General features: G+C 55.2%; 3 protein-coding genes across 10 annotated transcripts in view; 2 read left to right on the top strand and 1 right to left on the bottom strand.

Moving 5' to 3' along the window:
- The window catches only part of AGAP3 (ArfGAP with GTPase domain, ankyrin repeat and PH domain 3), a 70,186-nt gene extending 63,344 nt beyond the window's left edge, over positions 1-6,842 (bottom strand). For all 4 annotated transcript variants that reach the window (XM_077149862.1, XM_077149868.1, XM_077149896.1 and 1 more), the window contains exon 1: positions 6,497-6,842. In XM_077149862.1, coding sequence (XP_077005977.1) covers positions 6,497-6,827 — 331 coding nt within the window. In that variant the 5' untranslated portion in view covers positions 6,828-6,842. The remainder of the gene's footprint in view (positions 1-6,496) is intronic.
- Positions 6,843-9,714: 2,872 nt separating this feature from the next.
- TMUB1 (transmembrane and ubiquitin like domain containing 1) lies at positions 9,715-12,264 on the top strand. The gene is made up of 3 exons (XM_077149849.1): positions 9,715-9,849; positions 10,718-11,136; positions 11,445-12,264. The coding sequence occupies exons 1-3, from the start codon at positions 9,736-9,738 to the stop codon at positions 11,794-11,796; spliced, it is 885 nt and encodes a 294-aa protein (XP_077005964.1). The 5' UTR covers positions 9,715-9,735; the 3' UTR covers positions 11,797-12,264.
- A 302-nt stretch (positions 12,265-12,566) lies between these two features.
- FASTK (Fas activated serine/threonine kinase) lies at positions 12,567-16,955 on the top strand. Of its 5 annotated transcripts, XM_077149822.1 has the most exons (11): positions 12,696-12,756; positions 12,958-13,010; positions 13,542-13,964; positions 14,460-14,639; positions 14,782-14,921; positions 15,447-15,660; positions 15,770-15,929; positions 16,163-16,254; positions 16,335-16,470; positions 16,547-16,661; positions 16,744-16,955. In XM_077149822.1, the coding sequence occupies exons 3-11, from the start codon at positions 13,562-13,564 to the stop codon at positions 16,849-16,851; spliced, it is 1,548 nt and encodes a 515-aa protein (XP_077005937.1). In that variant the 5' UTR covers positions 12,696-12,756; positions 12,958-13,010; positions 13,542-13,561; the 3' UTR covers positions 16,852-16,955. The 5 variants fall into 5 exon arrangements, 4 of the variants coding, with proteins under 4 accessions (XP_077005927.1, XP_077005950.1, XP_077005937.1 ...); XM_077149812.1 differs by lacking the exon at positions 12,958-13,010 and having other exon boundaries at positions 12,567-12,756; XM_077149804.1 differs by lacking the exons at positions 12,696-12,756; positions 12,958-13,010 and adding an exon at positions 12,776-12,957.
- Positions 16,956-17,033: the final 78 nt, after the last annotated feature.

Here is a 17,033-nt window from a genome sequence, read left to right as displayed (position 1 = left end):
GCTCATCACAGCTGTTACCCTTGCTTCTATTCTAGGTGTTGCTGGTCTAGGCACAGGTATCGCCTCAATCACCCTCCAACAACAAAGCCTCTCCAGCCTAAGAGCTGCAATAGATGAGGACTTAACCCGCATTGAAACCTCCATCACCCATCTTGAAAAATCCCTTACGTCTCTATCGGAGGTTATTCTCCAAAATAGGAGAGGCTTAGACCTACTTTTCCTTAAGCAAGGAGGGCTTTGTGCTGCATTAGGCGAAGAATGTTGCTTCTACTCTGACCATTCTGGAATAGTTAAAGAATCCATGACCAACTTAGGGAAGGAATTGCAAACCGCAAACGTGAACGAGAAGCCCAAGAAAGTTCCTCCTGGGGTGGACTCAAGCCTTACCTCCTCCCTATATTAGGCCCCTTAATAACCCTACTCCTTATAATATCTTTTGCACCTTGGGCCATAAGAAGGATAATACAGCTAATTAAGGACCAGATTGATTCTGCCCTAGGCAGGCCCATTCAAGTGCATTATCACCGGCTTCACCTCGCTGACCAAGGTGTGAATCCAGAATATCTGACTGCTACCCACCCTCACGGGTAAGAAACCCCCTCCTACGGGAGCAGCATACAACTCGAAAGTATGCTTCTAGCTTATGCTATGATTGGTACCGCTGGGTGCAAGGCAAAGCACTGCAAAGGGGGGCCAAAACAATTAAAGGCCATTTTCGAGCTCCTTGAGAAGTATGCCTCATTTGCATAGGGGTTCGCTCTGCAAAAATTCCCCTCCCCAGAAAAACAGAGCCACAAACAACTTGGGGAATGAGGCCTCTATTTCCCCCAGCAGGTTAATGCCAAAGGAATGCTTGATCAGCATTCTTCTTCCATCCTTTTGAAAAACAAAGGGAGGAGATGTTGGGGACAATTAAGGTAGCATGTATAAAATCCACCCTCAGCGATGCCGGAAACATGCAACATGGCCACCAGGGCTGATGCAAGAACAGCTATAATCAGCCTTCTTTACGGAAGTAATAGTAGTTTGTGCCAAAAGTTCGCGCCAAAAGTACTAACCGTACATCTGCCATCCACCGTAGCAACAGCAGTCACCAATCCCAGATCGCCACCCATCCCTACTAGCCACCCCCTCTCCTTCTAGAGTATATATATACCCAGCCTCCTCAATAAAATTTTGCAGCTTGATCAGAATACTTGTCTTGCTGTCATTCTTCGTGTCTCTTGTCCCATGCCATTCTTCCCTCACAGGAGTTAGAGCCTCGGTTGATCGTCCCGCGGGACGGGACAATGTACCACACTAATGGAAAATGTTAATTATAGGGTGGAAAAAATACACCCTAATGTAAGCTATGGACTGTATCTAATACTACAATTATAATATCCTTTCATTGGTTGTAACAAAGGTACCATACTACTGCAAAGTGTCAATATAGGAGGAATGACAGGATATGGAAACGCTGTATTTTCTACATGATTTTTCTGTAATTAAGTAAATAAGTACAGAGTATAGCATAAAAAAATTTATTAATCCAGGATCCTGCCTGCCTCATGTGCCTGACACCCGTGGATTCGATACCCCAGTCATATAGACTGGTTTTCTATTCCTTGAATAGCACTTTATAATTTCATACTTTCTAGTGCTTTTGCAAATATGTTCCCTTTTCGTGGAAAGCTTTCCCCAATCCCCATACCTGGCACACACATTTGATTAACGAAATAATGGTACAGAAAAATAAGTGGCATGTGCTATCCAGGTATTACTTTGGAACAAGGTCTGTTTTATTCATGTGGTATCTTCCACTTGGCACTGAGCTGGTGCTCAGCAAACTTGGAATAGATTGAATAGGGGGTGGGGGAGGGACTTTCCTTCTCTCTGAGACACCTGAAGGCATGAAGTCTGAGATCATGCCGGGTGCCTATCTTTCCATCCCTCTTGAGTGACCTTCAGGAAAGAGGTCTGAGGAGCCTTACCAAATCTCTAACCTTCGCCCAGGTTTTCGTAAAATCCTACCACTCCCTGGATCCACCATCTGGCATCTCCTACTGGCTGATCTTTTCTCCCCACCAGTGCTGGGCCAGCCTGGGAGGACCATGCTGAGTCCACACTTTCTGGGTCCAGGGTCACAGGGCAGCTCCTCTTCCCTCCTCTCCCTTTTGTTCTTCCTTCCTGCCTGATATTGTGCTACAAGCAACTGGGCCACACGGTAGGAGCTAAATAAATGTATCTGGACCAAATGCAGGTAGACCTGGCCGGATATGCATCTACTCGGATATGCTCCTTTTCAGAATTCCTAGAGCCCTGGCGTGCAATGTCCTAAATAAGCCCCTCCTCCCCTACCAGGCACTCATTCCCAGATTAATTGCCAGAGTCACCTGAGAAAGTTACACATGCAGATCCCTGGGCCCCCATCCCAGCCCTACTGAATCAGATTCCTTGGCAGGAGCCTCAAGAATGCATATTTTAATAAGTTCCCCCAGCAGCTGTGGCTGTGATAAATAGCCAGGTTGGGAAATCCCCACCCAAGGAACAGTGAGAAGCTCAAGGGAGCTCTGGAGAGAGCTTGTCCGTCTCTAAAATGGATACAATTAATTTTGCCCCTTCTCCAAGACAAGGGCTGTTGTTAGCATCAAATCACATGACAAAGAGGAAACGGGGAATTCACCCTGAAACCCCAGGCAGGCCCGAGGGAGGCCCGCAATGGCAGCGGAGGCAGCTGTCCAGGTAGAGGGTCCCTCCAAGCTCCCGCCCACAGCTGCATGGCTCCGGCTTCTTCTGGCCTAGATTTGAGCCAAACAGAAAACAACAACAACAACAACAAACACCCCCCACGCCCTCCATCTCTTTAGAATGGTTCCACGCCCAGAGCCCCCAGTAGGCACGGAAAAGTGTTAACCAAATGAGTAACTGAATGAGTGAGCCCGACGTGAGTGAAAGAACAATCCAGCTGAGGCAGACTGGAAAGCTTAAAAGGAACTTCACTGTTTAAAAAAAAAAAAAGACAGGGAAAAACAAAGGGTAAACTAAAGTCATTAAGCTGACAAAGCCCGGGGTTCCTGCTCTCACAATAGTAACATATGGCATCCACATGGATAGTCCCAGTCAGTGCCCCCTGCCCCTGGCAGGAGGAGAGGCAGGGGACTTCCAAGCCTCCTCTGCAGGCACGTGAAGCCACCATGCAGCTTGTCCACCACCACCACCACCCCCCTGCCACACACACAGACACACACAACTTGTTCAGGAAGGAGACTTTCCCAGGTGTTCGACTGTTCAGGCCACCTGTCGGGATGCTGGAGGGCTGCATATCTCAACAGCTTCTTCATGCTCTCGGCTTGCTTGGTCTACTGTCCCTGTGTTCCCCATGCCCAGGGGCTGTCCTGCCATCTAGGCTGACGTCCTGGCTTCTCTGTGCCCCTCTTTCTAAAACAGAGCCAGGAGACCCAAGCGAGTCAGGGGAGCTCCTTTATCTGAGGAGTGCCAAGTGAGGAGTCAGAAGCCAGGAGCAAGGACTCCTGTCTGAGACCATGTACTGTCCCTGGCTGTATCAGCTTGGATTACTCCCTTCTCTCAGCCTCAGTTTCCCCACCAATCCAGTGAGGCTGGCTCTGAGGGCCCTTTCCAGTTCAGAGATTCTGCACATACTAAGCTTTCTAACTCCCAATCCTCAGCTCGTGGCTGTACTTCTTTCATTCTCTGAAGACCAAGGGAGTACAGAGGTTTTCCCTTTCCTTGGCCTTTCATGGGAAAGGAACTTTTCAAAATGGCCTGCCTTCCCTCAAATCCTGCCCGGAAACACAGGAAAGCCTAATGTTTCTCTGCTTCCTGCTGCCCTGGACACAGGGTCAGAGATGACAAAGAAAAGCAGAGAAGGACAGTAGGGCAAGGTGCCCACCTTGCATCTTCAGTCCCAAGAAGATCTACCAACTACATCTCCCAGCTCTCCTTCAGGGCTGGGGCAGACAAACCATTCACCAGAACACTCATCAGAGTGAGGCAGAGGTTTTCTTATGCACTCTGAAAATGTCATCCCTTTCCACTAAGAAGCTCACATCCTAGTAAACAGATGATCCAGCATCCAAGGCGACGTAAGTGTTTATGTAACAACCCCAACTTAGGTCCACTCGGCCCAGGCAGGGTGGGCTCAGCCCAGGCTCAGAGTAAGCAAGGGAAACGCCCCGCAGAATCTGCTCCTCTCACCCCCTGGGGAAAGAAGGTGGGGATGCTGCTCTGCAGGACAGAAGCAATATGGTTTGGCAGATGGAGAGAGACTATTGCAGGAAGGATATAGGGCAGAAATTGGAGGAGTTTTTTTTTAAGGCCTGCCTACAGCAGAAGAGCTGGGGAGACAGAAGTGGGAAAGCAGGGGTGAGATGGGTAATAAAGATGGGTTCCAGGAGAGCGCCTAGGGAAAAAAAAAAAAAAATAGATGGGGAGAAGGAGGAGAGGTTGGGAGACCTTGCCAAGAAAGAGCAGGAAACCAGGGATCATGAAGGGGAAATGGCAAGAGAGCTGAGAAAGGATGTGTGAGCAGCAGCTGGGTCTGGTGACAATGAGACATTGGGTCCCAGGATTTTGTGATGGTGATACCAAGCTTCCAAGCTAAGCAGATGGAATCACGGGGTATTTCCAAACCGCAATGGGGAAATTGGCCAGGGGGAAGGCTCTGAGAGGGGAAATTCTGCCTGTTACATTGAATTTAAGATAGCAGTGAAAAACCCAAGTGCATCCTTGGAACCATGACTCTCACTTCACAGCAGAAGATGCCCTCTGAACCAGAGACCCCCTAAACTGGGGCTGGGCCACTGTTAAAGGGAGCTGGAGTTAGATCCAAAACTGGGCTGATTTCCTGCCTGCCTGTATTCCTCGGAAGGGCTCTTAACTTCTTCTGTGGCTGTCCCACTAACCATGTCTTCACAATGCAAAAGGTACTGGGAGGGGATATCTTGGATTTGATCTGGAACTTCTCTTACTTCCTCAGAGGGTATAAAGCTTCAAGGGAAAAGCATCTCTCCCCACCCCCACTCCCTTTCAATCTAGAAAGAAAAATTGGTCCTCTCCTCCTCTTTGTGGCCCCAGCTCACACAAATGCCATCTCCAGGTCCCCAGCCACAACCATGATTCAGGCCATTGACTCAGATCCATGCTAATGAGTTTTTTCTGTCACCTAATTAGTTCACGGTGAACTCAGCCTTAAGAGGAAAAAGACAAGAGGGTTGGGAAAAGGACAGAAGGAAGTCAGACTGGAACCTTTACAACAAAAGGACAGTATCCCAGCTTTAAATGCGGTTTTCTATTCCAAAAGACCAAATGCACCTTCCTCAGATACGGGGGCCCCTGAATGCAGAAAGGTGGCATTCAAGTGGACTGTCCAGAGCCTCACATAGCTAGGAGAGGACAGGAGTGCAGTACTGACTGAAAGGCCCAAGTACTGGACAGGGCCCTGCCCACAACTCCACGTTATGAGCAAAAGACCTTGCACTATCCCTGGCATTTCCACTCAGGCGAAACCCACCACCTGCTGGTGGGCGTCCCCATTCAAATAGGGGCGGGAAGAGTAAGCAGATGGCGCAGGGCGAGGCCCATCTGCCTGCCTCGGCTCGAAGGTCATCATGCCACAGGGGATGCCTGCGGGAGCGGCCAGCCCCCCACCACACCCGGGGTCCTGGGGCATCTGTCAGCAGCTCGCACCCGCTTCATCTGTCCACAGCTTGTGGGCAGCCACAAGCCCAGGGTACGAGAATCCAGAGAAGGCGGGCTGGGCAGTGTAGTGACCTGAGAGTTCGGGTCCCGGAAACCAGGTGCAGCGTCCCAAAAGATCAGTCAGCGCCCAGCAGCCTCCCACCCCGAGAGCAGCGGTGGGTGCCAGAGGCCGGTTGCAGAAGGGCTGAGGCGCCCACAGATCCGCCGACGCCGCCCACGCGGCCGCGGCGCCAAAGCCACTAGCCAGGCCAGGCCCGCAGTCTGCTCCACCGCGGCGGCGTGGGGGGGTGTGAGCCCAAGAGGGAGAGACTCAGCGAGCGCCACCCTCCGGGGCCCACAGGAACTGAGCCCGGGAAAGCTGCCATCCACTAACGGGAGACTCTAGTTCCCCGCCGGCCGCGGGGCAAGGACCGAGTAACTGCTAGGATGCCTCTACCGCGGCGGACCCACCTCCTGGCCTACCAAGGCCCCTTCGCCGCGCCGACCCTCCCCGACCATGCCTGACCACATCTGGCCCCAGCCCGGTCACCGAGGCGACGCCACGCTCGCGCCCGATAGCACCATGAACTGAAAACATGGGACGGGCCTTCAGCCCCAGAGTGTGCCTGGATGAGATATAGGGAAGCCCTGACGCCGGCTCTGCAGCGCCACAGATCAGCGAACCGCGTGGCCCGAAACTCAGGCGCGCAAGGACACTAGACCCGGGTCGGCATGGCCAGACCGGCCCCGCAGTGTCCCCGGCCAGCGCCGAAAGGGCCAACGTGCCCGGGCTCCCGCAGCCCCCGGCTCCGCTCACCCTCGATGGAGATGACGTGCTCCCGTATCTGGTTTTGCAGCGCCAAGTCCTCGATGCGCTCGATCAGGTCGTAGATGGCGTAGATATTGGGATGCACGGACTCGAAGCGCTGGATCTCCGCCCGGATGGCCGCCGAGTTGGAGAGCGCGAACTGCTGGGGGGGCCCGCCAGCCAGCTGCTGCGAGGGGCCGCCGCCGCCCCCGGCCCCGGGCCCGGCGCCGCCGAACTGCCCGCCGCCCCCCGCGCCGCTGCCGCCGCCGCCGCCGCCCCCCGGAGCCGCCAGGCTCTGCTGCTGCTGCGGGCTCTGCCCCCCGCCCGCCTGGAAGTTCATGGCTCCGGAGCCGCGGAGCCCGAGTCGGGCCCGGCTGGGGCCCGGGGCGGAGCTGCGGCGGCGGGCACGCGGGACTGGCGGGGCCGGGACTGTGGAGCCGGCGGCGCGGGGCTAGCGCATGGGGCTGGGGGCCGGGGGCCGGGGGCCGGGCCGAGGCCGAGGCCAGGAGCCGCCGCCGCTCACGCTGTGGCCGCTGCTGCCGGGCACTACCCGGCGCCGCGATCCCGCAGCCTCCAACCAGCCTCCAGCGGCAACAACAACGGGACCGGGAGCGCGCGGCCCGGGCCCTCCCCCCGCGTCATGCGCACGCACCGCCGCCCCCGCCGGCTCCTGCACACGCAGCCCAAGCCCCCTCCCCACCGCCCCCGCCCCTCCTGCACGCACGACCCCAGCACCCCCGCCCCTCGCTCAGCTCTCAGCCGCCTCCACTCCGGAGCTGAGCGTTCCAGCCTCAGCGTCCCCGGCCCCTCCCACCCCAGCCTCGGCCCTTCCGCCTCTACACCAGCCCCCACCCACACCCGCCTCAAGGGCCACCCGTTCTGAGGGGACAGCTGCTCTGGGCTCCACCCAGGCCTGGGCTGTCGCTTTCGCCTCCCTGGGCTGGTCCGGGCGGGGTGTCAGATCTCTGGGCAGTGCCTGAACAGTCCCTGCGCCGGAGGGTGCTGATTCACGCGACTGATTGGCCCCGCTGTTTCTCACATCTTCCTGGCTCCTGTAGGGCCGAGGATCCGCTGTCCCTGGGCCAAGAGGTTAGTCCTAAAGACCACCCTGCTCCCGGGCTTCTCCCCCTGGCTCTATGCCCCGTGTCTCCACTGTCCGCTGCAGTACAGAGGCTACGAATCTGGATTCCCAACTTCTATGTCGAGTTCTCCCTGAGAGCTTCATCCGCGGGGTCCTTGAAATGACACTTTGAGCAACAATGCCCCCACTCTTGTCTCCTTATGACCCTCCTCTCCTGAAAGAACCCCATCCTTCCCGGATTGGGGAGGGAGCACAAAATGCAGCAGGACTCCATTAGTAATTAGAGGAAGAAGAGGGAGGAATCAATATTGTGCCTTCTTCCCCCACCCACCCCATTCAGAGTCTCATCACAAGCCATACATGGCTTTCTTCACTCCGGTCCTCACTCAAGTCCTGGTGCACCATCCTTCCTGGGGGCCGCTCTTTCTGGGGCCCTTCACTTTTCCCAGTTTCTTTCCATCCCCACTGCCACAGCTATTGCAGTTCTGCCAGTCACCTCTCCGCATAACCTTTCCTAAATCCACAAGAGGTAGCAGGTGGAAGGTAGTTGCCCCAACCAATAGCCCCGCCAAGAATATATCCAGGTGTCCTCCAGCACAATTGATACATGCCATCCGTTTTCCACACACTTTTATATTTCAGGACCAACTTTCCTCAGCATTCAGTTGTCCACCATTCAGCTACTCACACAACTCTGCCCCAGGACAAACCCAGTCACCACTCTAAAGTTTCTGGTAACTTCCAAAGAATCAAGTGCAAGCTCATCAACACTTGAGGGCTCCCTGGCAACTGGGAGATGTGGGGTTTCTATTTACGTGTGTGACCTAAAGGATGTCCTGTACCTTCTGGCCCTCAATTGTGAAACATAGTGGAAGACGTAACACATAGCTCTGATATTCTATCATTCTAAAAACAACATCTAACATCTCTTTTAGATGTTTAAAAAGGATTAATAATAAGAATTTGCACTAGGGACCTCCTAAGAGAATTCTGAGGATAAGTAAAGAGCTCCTCAAATGTGCTGTCCCAGCAAGTGGCACACACCTGTGTTAGTACTGGTAGGCTGTTTACATGTCTGTCTCTATATTAGAGGGCAAGGAAAGGGTCTAGTTGAACATTGTATTCCCAGCATCCTGCACAGCTCCTGGCATATAGTATGTAGTTAATAAATGTTGGTAGAATAAATGAACAAATGGGAAGGAAGGAACTAGAGATAAGTTAGTTCTGTAAATTATAAATCTAACCTGACATTCCCAAAGCAATACCTGGAGTCCTGTTCTCTCAAGTTGCTCTGCTATTGGAACATTAGGGTGGATTACTTTTAATCAAGGCTGGAATGTCAGTCAGGTCCATAGTATGAGACCTCTGTGCGAGAAGAGGCCAGAGGAAGGAAGATAAATCCACAAGATGAGTTGGCCCAGGCCAGGCTAGGGCTCAATATTCTCTCCACAGTAAAACCCTGTGTACCCAATTTCCCAGCCCAAGCCTGGCTGAAGGAGTGTATTGATACCAAGTGATACTACTGTGTGTCAGACGCCTTACATAGTTCTCACACTATTTTATTTAAAAAAAACAAAAAAACTAATTTCTTCCTTAGAACAAACAGCCTTATGAGGTATGTTTCAGGAAGGAAAAAACTTAGGGACAAAAAGATTAAATAACCACCACAAGGTCCTTGATAAGCACAGGATAAGGGATTTGTTTTTCCTCTCTGGTTCCAAAATCCATTCTTCTTTCACGGTCCTAAGGTGGAGGAGGAAACCCAGGGAGAGGTAGGTCAGCCCATGGATACTGAACTCTGGGCTGGAGACATAGTTTGGGCCCCAAAGTGTCTTCTGGCGTCCACCCTGTCATAGGAGTAGGCCGGGGCTAGGGCCACCTGAACTCTAGACTCCAACTTCACCATAGCCTTCACTGCATATCAAACAAGGGCACTCCAACATGCTCCAGCTGACACTGGTGTCTTAAGTGTTCTAGAGTGACAGATGCCCTGGCAGCCATCAGGAAAGAGGGTCTGTCCGGCTCCCGCACAAACTCTGGTGTTAGGGCAACCCCAGAATCCACCCCCGCGGACGCCTGAGACCTGGAACAGCCAGCCGAACCCGCACGTGGATCCGCAGGGCGGAGGGCGGGGACTGCGCACGACCGCCAGACTACAATTCCCACAATGCTTTGGGCCACGGCGGCGAGGAAGGAGAGGGAGCCTTCAGGTAACTGCGACCTCGGCGCCTCCCGCCCGGAAGTGTCCGAGGGTCCGATATGGAGCTGGCGGAGCGGGGCGGTGAGTACCCGCGCCTTGACCGCGCCCACCCCAACGCCCTGGGTCTTAGCTTGTCCCGGCTCCGCCCCGGAATCGCCCGTGTCTTCCCGTGGCTCGGGGTGGGGGGCGGGGAGGCGGGAAAATGGAAGGGGTAATGGAGGAGTTGGGGGTAGGGAGGGTAGAGTATCCGATTCCTGGGGCAGGATCTGGGGTCTGGCAGCCGGGTGGGTTAGGAAAGGCGCTGCAGAGTCGGGCCGCGGTGGAGTGGGTTTTGAGTGGACTAGGAGGGGGCTAAATTGGATGGGGTGGGCAACTCACGGAGGCTCCAGATTGCCGAGGGACGGAGTTTGACATTTGGTGTGGGTGAAGCCTTAGGAAGCATCTTGTGCTGGGCGGGGGGGTTTGTGCAACGGGGAGGTGGAGAGGGGAAAACGTAGGCGCCTTTTTTTTTTTGTTTCCCTTCTTGAAGAAACTTTAGCGACCAAGTAGTAGATAGGCTTTGCGGGAGTGGTGGTGGGTGTGAGATAGATGAAGGAGTAAATACACTTTGAGATGAAAAGTAGAGGAGTAGATAAGTTTTGGGGTGAAGTTTGGTGGGTTTGAATTTAGGGAAGAGTTTGCTTAGAATGTCAAAGGATAAGGAGTGTATGAATTAGGGAACTGGTTAACGACCTAGAATTCAGGTTGCCCATCACCAAATCCCCTAGGATTGGGGATTTGGTGATGAGAATACATGGAGATAAATTTGGGAGGCCTGAGAGTCAGAGCAGTCTGTGCCCTGGAGGAATGAGGGCTGAAGGAGAGTTGCGGTGGGGTGGGGTGGAGGCTGTTGCTTTCAGAGCATTTGGTCAGAGAGATAGCCCCTCATGGATTGTTTGTGCCCCTTCAGCTCGGTAGCGCAGCGAGCAAGTCAGGTGCCATGGCCCTGATTGAAGGGGTGGGTGATGAGGTAACCATCCTTTTTGCGGTGCTTGCCTGCCTTCTGGTGCTGGCCCTCGCTTGGGTCTCAACACACACCACGGAGGGGCCTGACCCACTGCCCCAGTCACCAGGGACCCCGACTCCAGCACAGCACAGCGAAACCATGGCAGTCATCAACAACATCAGAGGCGAGGCCCCAGGAGCCGAGGTCCCCAGCCTGAGACACAGAGGTCAGGCTGCCCAGCCAGAGCCTGGCCCTGGGCTTCCAGCAACACCACTACCACCAGACTCATCACAGGAGCCCCTAGTGCTCCGGCTGAAATTCCTCAACGATTCAGAGCAGGTGGCCAGGGCCTGGCCCCACGACACCATTGGCTCCTTGAAAAGGTAAGCTGTGCTGAAGGGGGCTGTAGACTGGAATGAAATGCTAAAGAATGGGGTGGGAGCCATTACAGACCTGGAAGGGCCATCAGAGACTGAGATTCCCCCTTCATTTTATAGATGAGAACAGTGAAGTCTCCAAATCACACACGGATCTAGTACTTGTTCCACTATGGCAGACTGCATCCCCTGAGACCAAGCCCTGGGTGGTGGGATGGAGGGCAAAGGTGAGGGGTGAGTGGGAGTGCTGTTCTGGGGCAAGGGACTAGGATTGCCTGAGGCCTGCTCTCTTACCCAGGTCCCTCTCTCCTCAGGACCCAGTTTCCCGGCCGGGAGCAGCAGGTGCGACTCATCTACCAAGGGCAACTTCTAGGAGACGATACCCAGACCCTGGGCAGCCTTCATCTCCCTCCCAACTGCGTTCTCCACTGCCACGTGTCCACACGGGTCGGTCCCCCACACCCCCCCTGCCCTCCGGGGTCAGAGCCAGGCCCCTCCGGGCTGGAAATCGGCAGCCTGCTGCTGCCCCTGCTGCTTCTGATGCTGCTGCTGCTCTGGTACTGCCAGATCCAGTACCGGCCCTTCTTTCCCCTGACGGCCACTCTGGGCCTGGCCGGCTTCACCCTGCTCCTCAGTCTCCTCGCCTTTGCCATGTACCACCCGTAGTGCCTCCACGAGCTCTTGGCAGTGTTGCTGGCCCATTCGGACCGTGTTCCCCACGACACAGTGGGAGCTGCTGTCTGCCCAGGCCTGCTTCTCCGGCTTGTGTGTTCCCTCTGCCTTGGAGCCCAGCCCTGCGCCGCCGAGGACTCCAGGGGTCCGCGGATGCCTCTCCCTGTGACCTCCATGGCTCTGGGCCACCTCCGGAGGCTGCTGGCCCTCAACTCCCACTGACAGTTGGTTCCTCAGGGTCAGGCAGCTGCTGTCACTGCCTTGGCCCTGGGCAGAGCCAGGCAACCCCCCTGGGCCGGTCTTAGTGTTCAGGCTGAGAGCCCAGCCACCTTTAGTCCCCAGTAACTCTTTGGACTAATTTGGGGACCCAAGGACTAAGTGGGAGGCTATGGAAGGGTAGCTGGGAGGGACAGGGGGGGTTGACTGGAACATGTGCAGATTAAAATAACTGTGAAGTTTTCACCCTTGGCTTGTGTCTGAATGTGTAGGGTCTATGGGGTTGGGGACTAGGGACAGGGAGCCCTTGCACATTGAGAGAAAAAGGAGTCAAGAGCACTGATTGGGCCTTTGGCTCCTGTTCAACTCTCCCAGGCTGACAGCTGACGCCTTATCCTCCCCTTCGCCCCTCAGCTTCAGCGCTTTGCTTTTAGGGCCCTGCCCCTTCTGCTCTGGCTCTGCCCACGTCTTCCTTTTCCTCCGCCCCCGGCGGCGCGCGCGCAGCTTCCGGGAAGCGGGAGGCGGGGCTCGTGGCGCCCCGAGCTCGCAGGGCCTGACGGGAGCCACGTCTTTGCTGGCTGAAGACTTAGCTGGGATTGGCGTTCGGGCGGCAATCCGGGGGTTGCTGGGAAGATGGCGGACTCGGTGGCCCGCCGATGAGGAGGCCGCGGGGGGATCCCGACTCCCGGCCCCCGAGGCCGACTGAGGCAGCGACCTGCGCGGGGCCTGGGGAGCCATGTAGGGGTGGCGCCTGCCGGGGTGGGCCTCGGGAGGTCGGGGCGGGAATTTGTGTTTGGGACTGTGACTACGGTCTCTTGGTGTCCTAGGCCTGGGTGGGTATGGGAGCCCCTTACATCACTGGCCCCGCGCCATTGCAAAGCTGCGCACTCGGGCTCCACAGGCGCCCGGCGAGATGGGCGCTGCTTTCTCATTTCATAGGTGAGGAGACTTAGGCAGAGAGTCGAAACTACTTGTCCAAGGTCACACCGCTGGTAAGTGGGAGCGTCTAGCATGGAACCCAGGACCATTCAGCTTCAAAGCCCGCGTTCCACCCTCTACCGCCGCCGCCTCCTGCGGGAGGGAGACCCCGGTGGTCGGGAGGGCGTAATCGACAGGGTGACCTGGGCTCCACGCTAGCGCTACCACCAACCCCAATAATGACCTCGGGCTTAACTTTGCCTCTCTGCGCCTTGGTTTCTTCATCTGTGAAATCGAGGTGGTAATGGCAGCCCTGCCCACCTCATAGGCTTGCAAGGAGGACCAGAGGAGATAATGCATGTGAAATTGCTTTGTAAATAGCACTGTACTGAGTACACTAAAGGATTATGATTGTTGTCTCAAAGAAGTAGGATGAGGAAGGGAGAGGTGGGGAAGAAGACTAGCAACAATCACCAAAAAAGAGTGAGCAGGGAGTCTGGACCTGACTCCATGCTCCTCTGGATGGGGAGTGAGGTAAGGAGTAGATAGCAGGTCTTTCTCCCCTTTGGGGGAAACCTCACCCCCTTTTTTGGGCTGCCCCTTAGGGTCTCCATCACCCAACTCCATGCTTCGAGTCCTGCTTTCTGCCCACGCCTCCTCTGCTCGGCTGTCTGGCCTCCTGGTGCTCCCGCCAGTACAGCCCTGCTCTTTGGGGCCCAGCAAATGGGGGGATCGGCCCTCAGGAGGAGGCCCCCATGCAGGCCCTGTGCAGGGGCTGCAGCGGCTTCTGGAACAGGCGAGGAGCCCTGGGGAACTGCTGCGCTGGCTGGGCCAGAACCCTACCAAGGTGCGCGCCCACCACTACCTTGTGGCACTTCGTCGTCTGGGCCAGCTCTTGGGGTCTCGGCCACAGCCCCCTCCTGTGGAGCAGTCCACACTACAGGACTTGAGTCAGCTCATCATCCGAAACTGCCCCTCCTTTGACATTCACACCATCCATGTGTGTCTGCACCTTGCAGTCTTACTTGGTGAGGAGGGTGTCTTGGAGGGGGGCATTAATGGAGGAATAGAGAAAAACCAGTAAAGGACCCAGGATTACTGATACAACACAGAATTAATCTCTTAGGATCTTGCCCAGGAATGGCAAATACTGTGGCACTACTTGTTGCTGCTACTCCCACCAATATCCGTAACAGACATCAGGAGTCAAACAGCATTCTTTCCAGCTTTGCTGGGGTGCCATCCCAGATCCTGTGTTTGAACGTAATGCTCTAGGAAACCACTGCAGTTTGTTGAAATCAGCATGTGATGAGAATTTGCCTTCTTTGTATAAGACCTTTCCCACAGACTGTTCTTATGCCTTTTGTTTACTTGCCAATTTACATTTCTCCTTAAACTGTATCAAACCTTCCAGATCCACAAATGGAGATGAGAATGGTTGGGAATTCACTAAACCCCATGACTGGAACAGAGCAGCAGATCCCCATTACTAGGACTGCCTCCTTTGACCCTCTCCTTCTCAGGCTTTCCATCAGATGGGCCCCTGGTGCACACCCTGGAGCAGGAGCGAAGGTTCCGCCTCCCTCCGAAGCCACCTCCACCACTGCAACCCATCCTTCGTGGTGGGCAAAGGTTGGAAGCTGCTCTGAGCTGCCCCCGTTTGTTGCGGCATCCACGGCAGTATCTGATCCGCAGCCTGGCAGGTGCCAGAGGGGTTTGAACAGAGGTGGGGGAAGGGGCAAGGGTGGTGGAGTTGGAGACAGGTGGTGTTATCTGGGCTAAATGGGGATATAGCAGACTAGAGGCCTGGTCTGAGCTCCAAGTGTGATAGGTTGTTCTTTGCAGAGGCAAGGCCAGAGGATCTGACTCCTCATGTAATGGTGCTCCTGGCTCAGCACCTGGCTCGGCACCGATTGCGGGAGCCCCAGCTTCTGGAAGCCATTGCCCATTTTCTTGTGGTCCAGGAAGCTCAGCTCAACAGCAAGGTGGGATTGCCTGCCACTCTGCCATACCCCTCATAGCTGTCCTCAGCTCCAGTCAGGCCTGCCCAGCCACCTCCACTTCTTCCCAAGTTTAGTGACCTCCCCTTCCTGCAGCTGACTTACCTGCTAGACATTATCTCCCCACAACCCCCATTCCCAGGACTTCCATCTTTCCTCACACCCTCCATGGCTTGCCCAGCTCCCCATAATCGTCACGTGTGCTAGTGCTTTGCAGTTTTTCACAGCACTCTTAACACCATCTTTGCTTCATTGAGCCCCCTTCTTCCTCTTAGTCTTCAGGACCAGGCTCTACAACCATGTCTTCTGCTTATTTGGCTATTTAGTCATGTGGGGTGCAAGACACTGCTTATTCTGTTGAACTTTTGGTGTTTGTGTTGGGGTTAGAGGGATGGATTCTGGCTTTATAGCCACATTAAAGGCTCAAGGGCCAGCCTCCCTAAATATTAACTTGTAAAAGATAGGCAAAATAGCTTCTTGGCTGTGTAATGAACTACTTTTCCTCAACAGGTGGTACAGAAGTTGGTCCTGCCTTTTGGGCGGCTGAACTACTTGCCTCAGGAACAGCAGTTTATGCCCTGTCTTGAGAGGATCCTGGCTCGGGAAGCAGGGGCAGCACCCCTGGCCACTGTCAACATCTTGATGTCACTGTGCCAGCTGCGGTGCTTGCCCTTCAGAGCCCTGCACTTTGTCTTTTCACCAAGTTTCATCAGCCACATCAGTGGTATGGAGGCAGAATGGCGGACTATGTCTCTAGGGGTTGGTGGGCAGGAGAGGGAGGGGGTAGAGGCCTGCAGCCCAGTGGGTCCCAGTCAGTTCCCCTTTTCCCATAGGTACCCCTCATGCTGTAATTGTGCGTCGTTACCTCTCCCTGCTCGACACGGCTGTGGAGTTGGAGCTCCCAGGTTACCGGGGTCCCCGCCTTCCCCAAAGGCAGCAAGTGCCCATCTTCCCACAGCCGCTAATTACTGATCGTGCCCGCTGCAAGTACAGGTGGGTGAGGACAGCCTGGGGCAAGGGGGGTGTGAGTACCAGCCTGGAGCACAGAGTAGGAAAACCGAAAGAGCCATAAATTTTCCAAGCTCATCCACTCAGCAATTGTGAAAAATGAAAAACTGGTCCTTGAGGCAGTGAAGAGATTTGCCCAAGTTTGCAGAACTAGACTGACAGAACTCAGGTGAGAATTCTGGCTCCTGGCCATCACTGGTGTTCCTTTCCCCCCTCAGTCACAAGGATATAGTAGCTGAGGGGCTGCGACAACTGCTGGGAGAGGAGAAATACCGCCAGGACTTGACTGTGCCTCCAGGATACTGCACAGGTGCGCGCGGGGAGGGCAGTAGGCCGGGGAGCTATGATCACTGGCTAAGGGTGAGGGGTCCTTTCTCTCACCCTCTCCAGACTTCTTGCTGTGTGTAAGCAGCTCTGGTGCTGTGCTTCCTGTGAGGACTCAGGACCCCTTCTTACCATACCCACCCAGGCCCTATCCTCAGGGCCAGGCCACCTCTAACCCCACAACCCGAGACCCTTCCCAAAGGTAAGGAAAGCGGGGCAGGGGACTTTCCTGCCTCTGAGGACAGCTGGCCCTGAGCCATGGCCTGCTCCCTCTCCAGGGTAGTGCTGATGCTGCGGGAACGCTGGCATTTCTGCCGGGATGGCAGGGTGCTGCTGGGCTCACGGGCTCTGAGGGAGCGGCACCTGGGCCTCATGGGCTACCAGCTCCTGCCGGTGAGATGTACCCCCGCCCTGTCCCACTCCTTTGTGTCCTCACTCCCCTGACCCTGGTAACCTGCTGCCTTCTCTTCCACAGCTACCCTTTGAGGAACTGGAGTCACAGAGAGGCCTGCCCCAGCTGAAGAGCTACCTGAGGCAGAAGCTCCAGGCCTTGGGCCTCCGCTGGGGTCCTGAAGGGGGGTGAGGGGATACACGTGAAGTTCAGGCAGACCCCCCTATGGGGGGTGGACAATTTGCACTTTGGCTCCCTCTGTTTGTTTTGGTTTCTCATTAAAGTCCCCTTCCTTCCCCATTGTCTGGTTACTGGGATGGGGAGGGGACTGGGTTCCTCCCTTTTTACCATGCATGCCCCTCCCCCCACAGAGA

This window comes from Tamandua tetradactyla, chromosome 1 (assembly GCF_023851605.1).
Source record: "Tamandua tetradactyla isolate mTamTet1 chromosome 1, mTamTet1.pri, whole genome shotgun sequence".
Lineage (NCBI taxonomy): Eukaryota > Metazoa > Chordata > Mammalia > Pilosa > Myrmecophagidae > Tamandua > Tamandua tetradactyla.
The sequence above is the reverse complement of the archived record's forward strand: the minus strand, read 5'-3'. Positions and strand labels throughout refer to the sequence as shown.

Coding starts and splice junctions, on each gene's coding strand:
- TMUB1 (XM_077149849.1), top strand. CDS start 9,736: ATGCTTTGGGCCACGGCGGCGAGGAAGGAGAGGGAGCCTTCAGGTAAC. Junction 9,850..10,717: donor GGAGCTGGCGGAGCGGGGCG/GTGAGTACCCGC, acceptor GTGCCCCTTCAG/CTCGGTAGCGCAGCGAGCAA. Junction 11,137..11,444: donor ACCATTGGCTCCTTGAAAAG/GTAAGCTGTGCT, acceptor CTCTCTCCTCAG/GACCCAGTTTCCCGGCCGGG.
- FASTK (XM_077149804.1), top strand. CDS start 12,858: ATGGGAGCCCCTTACATCACTGGCCCCGCGCCATTGCAAAGCTGCGCA. Junction 14,922..15,446: donor AAGCTCAGCTCAACAGCAAG/GTGGGATTGCCT, acceptor TTTCCTCAACAG/GTGGTACAGAAGTTGGTCCT. Junction 16,255..16,334: donor GCCTCCAGGATACTGCACAG/GTGCGCGCGGGG, acceptor CACCCTCTCCAG/ACTTCTTGCTGTGTGTAAGC.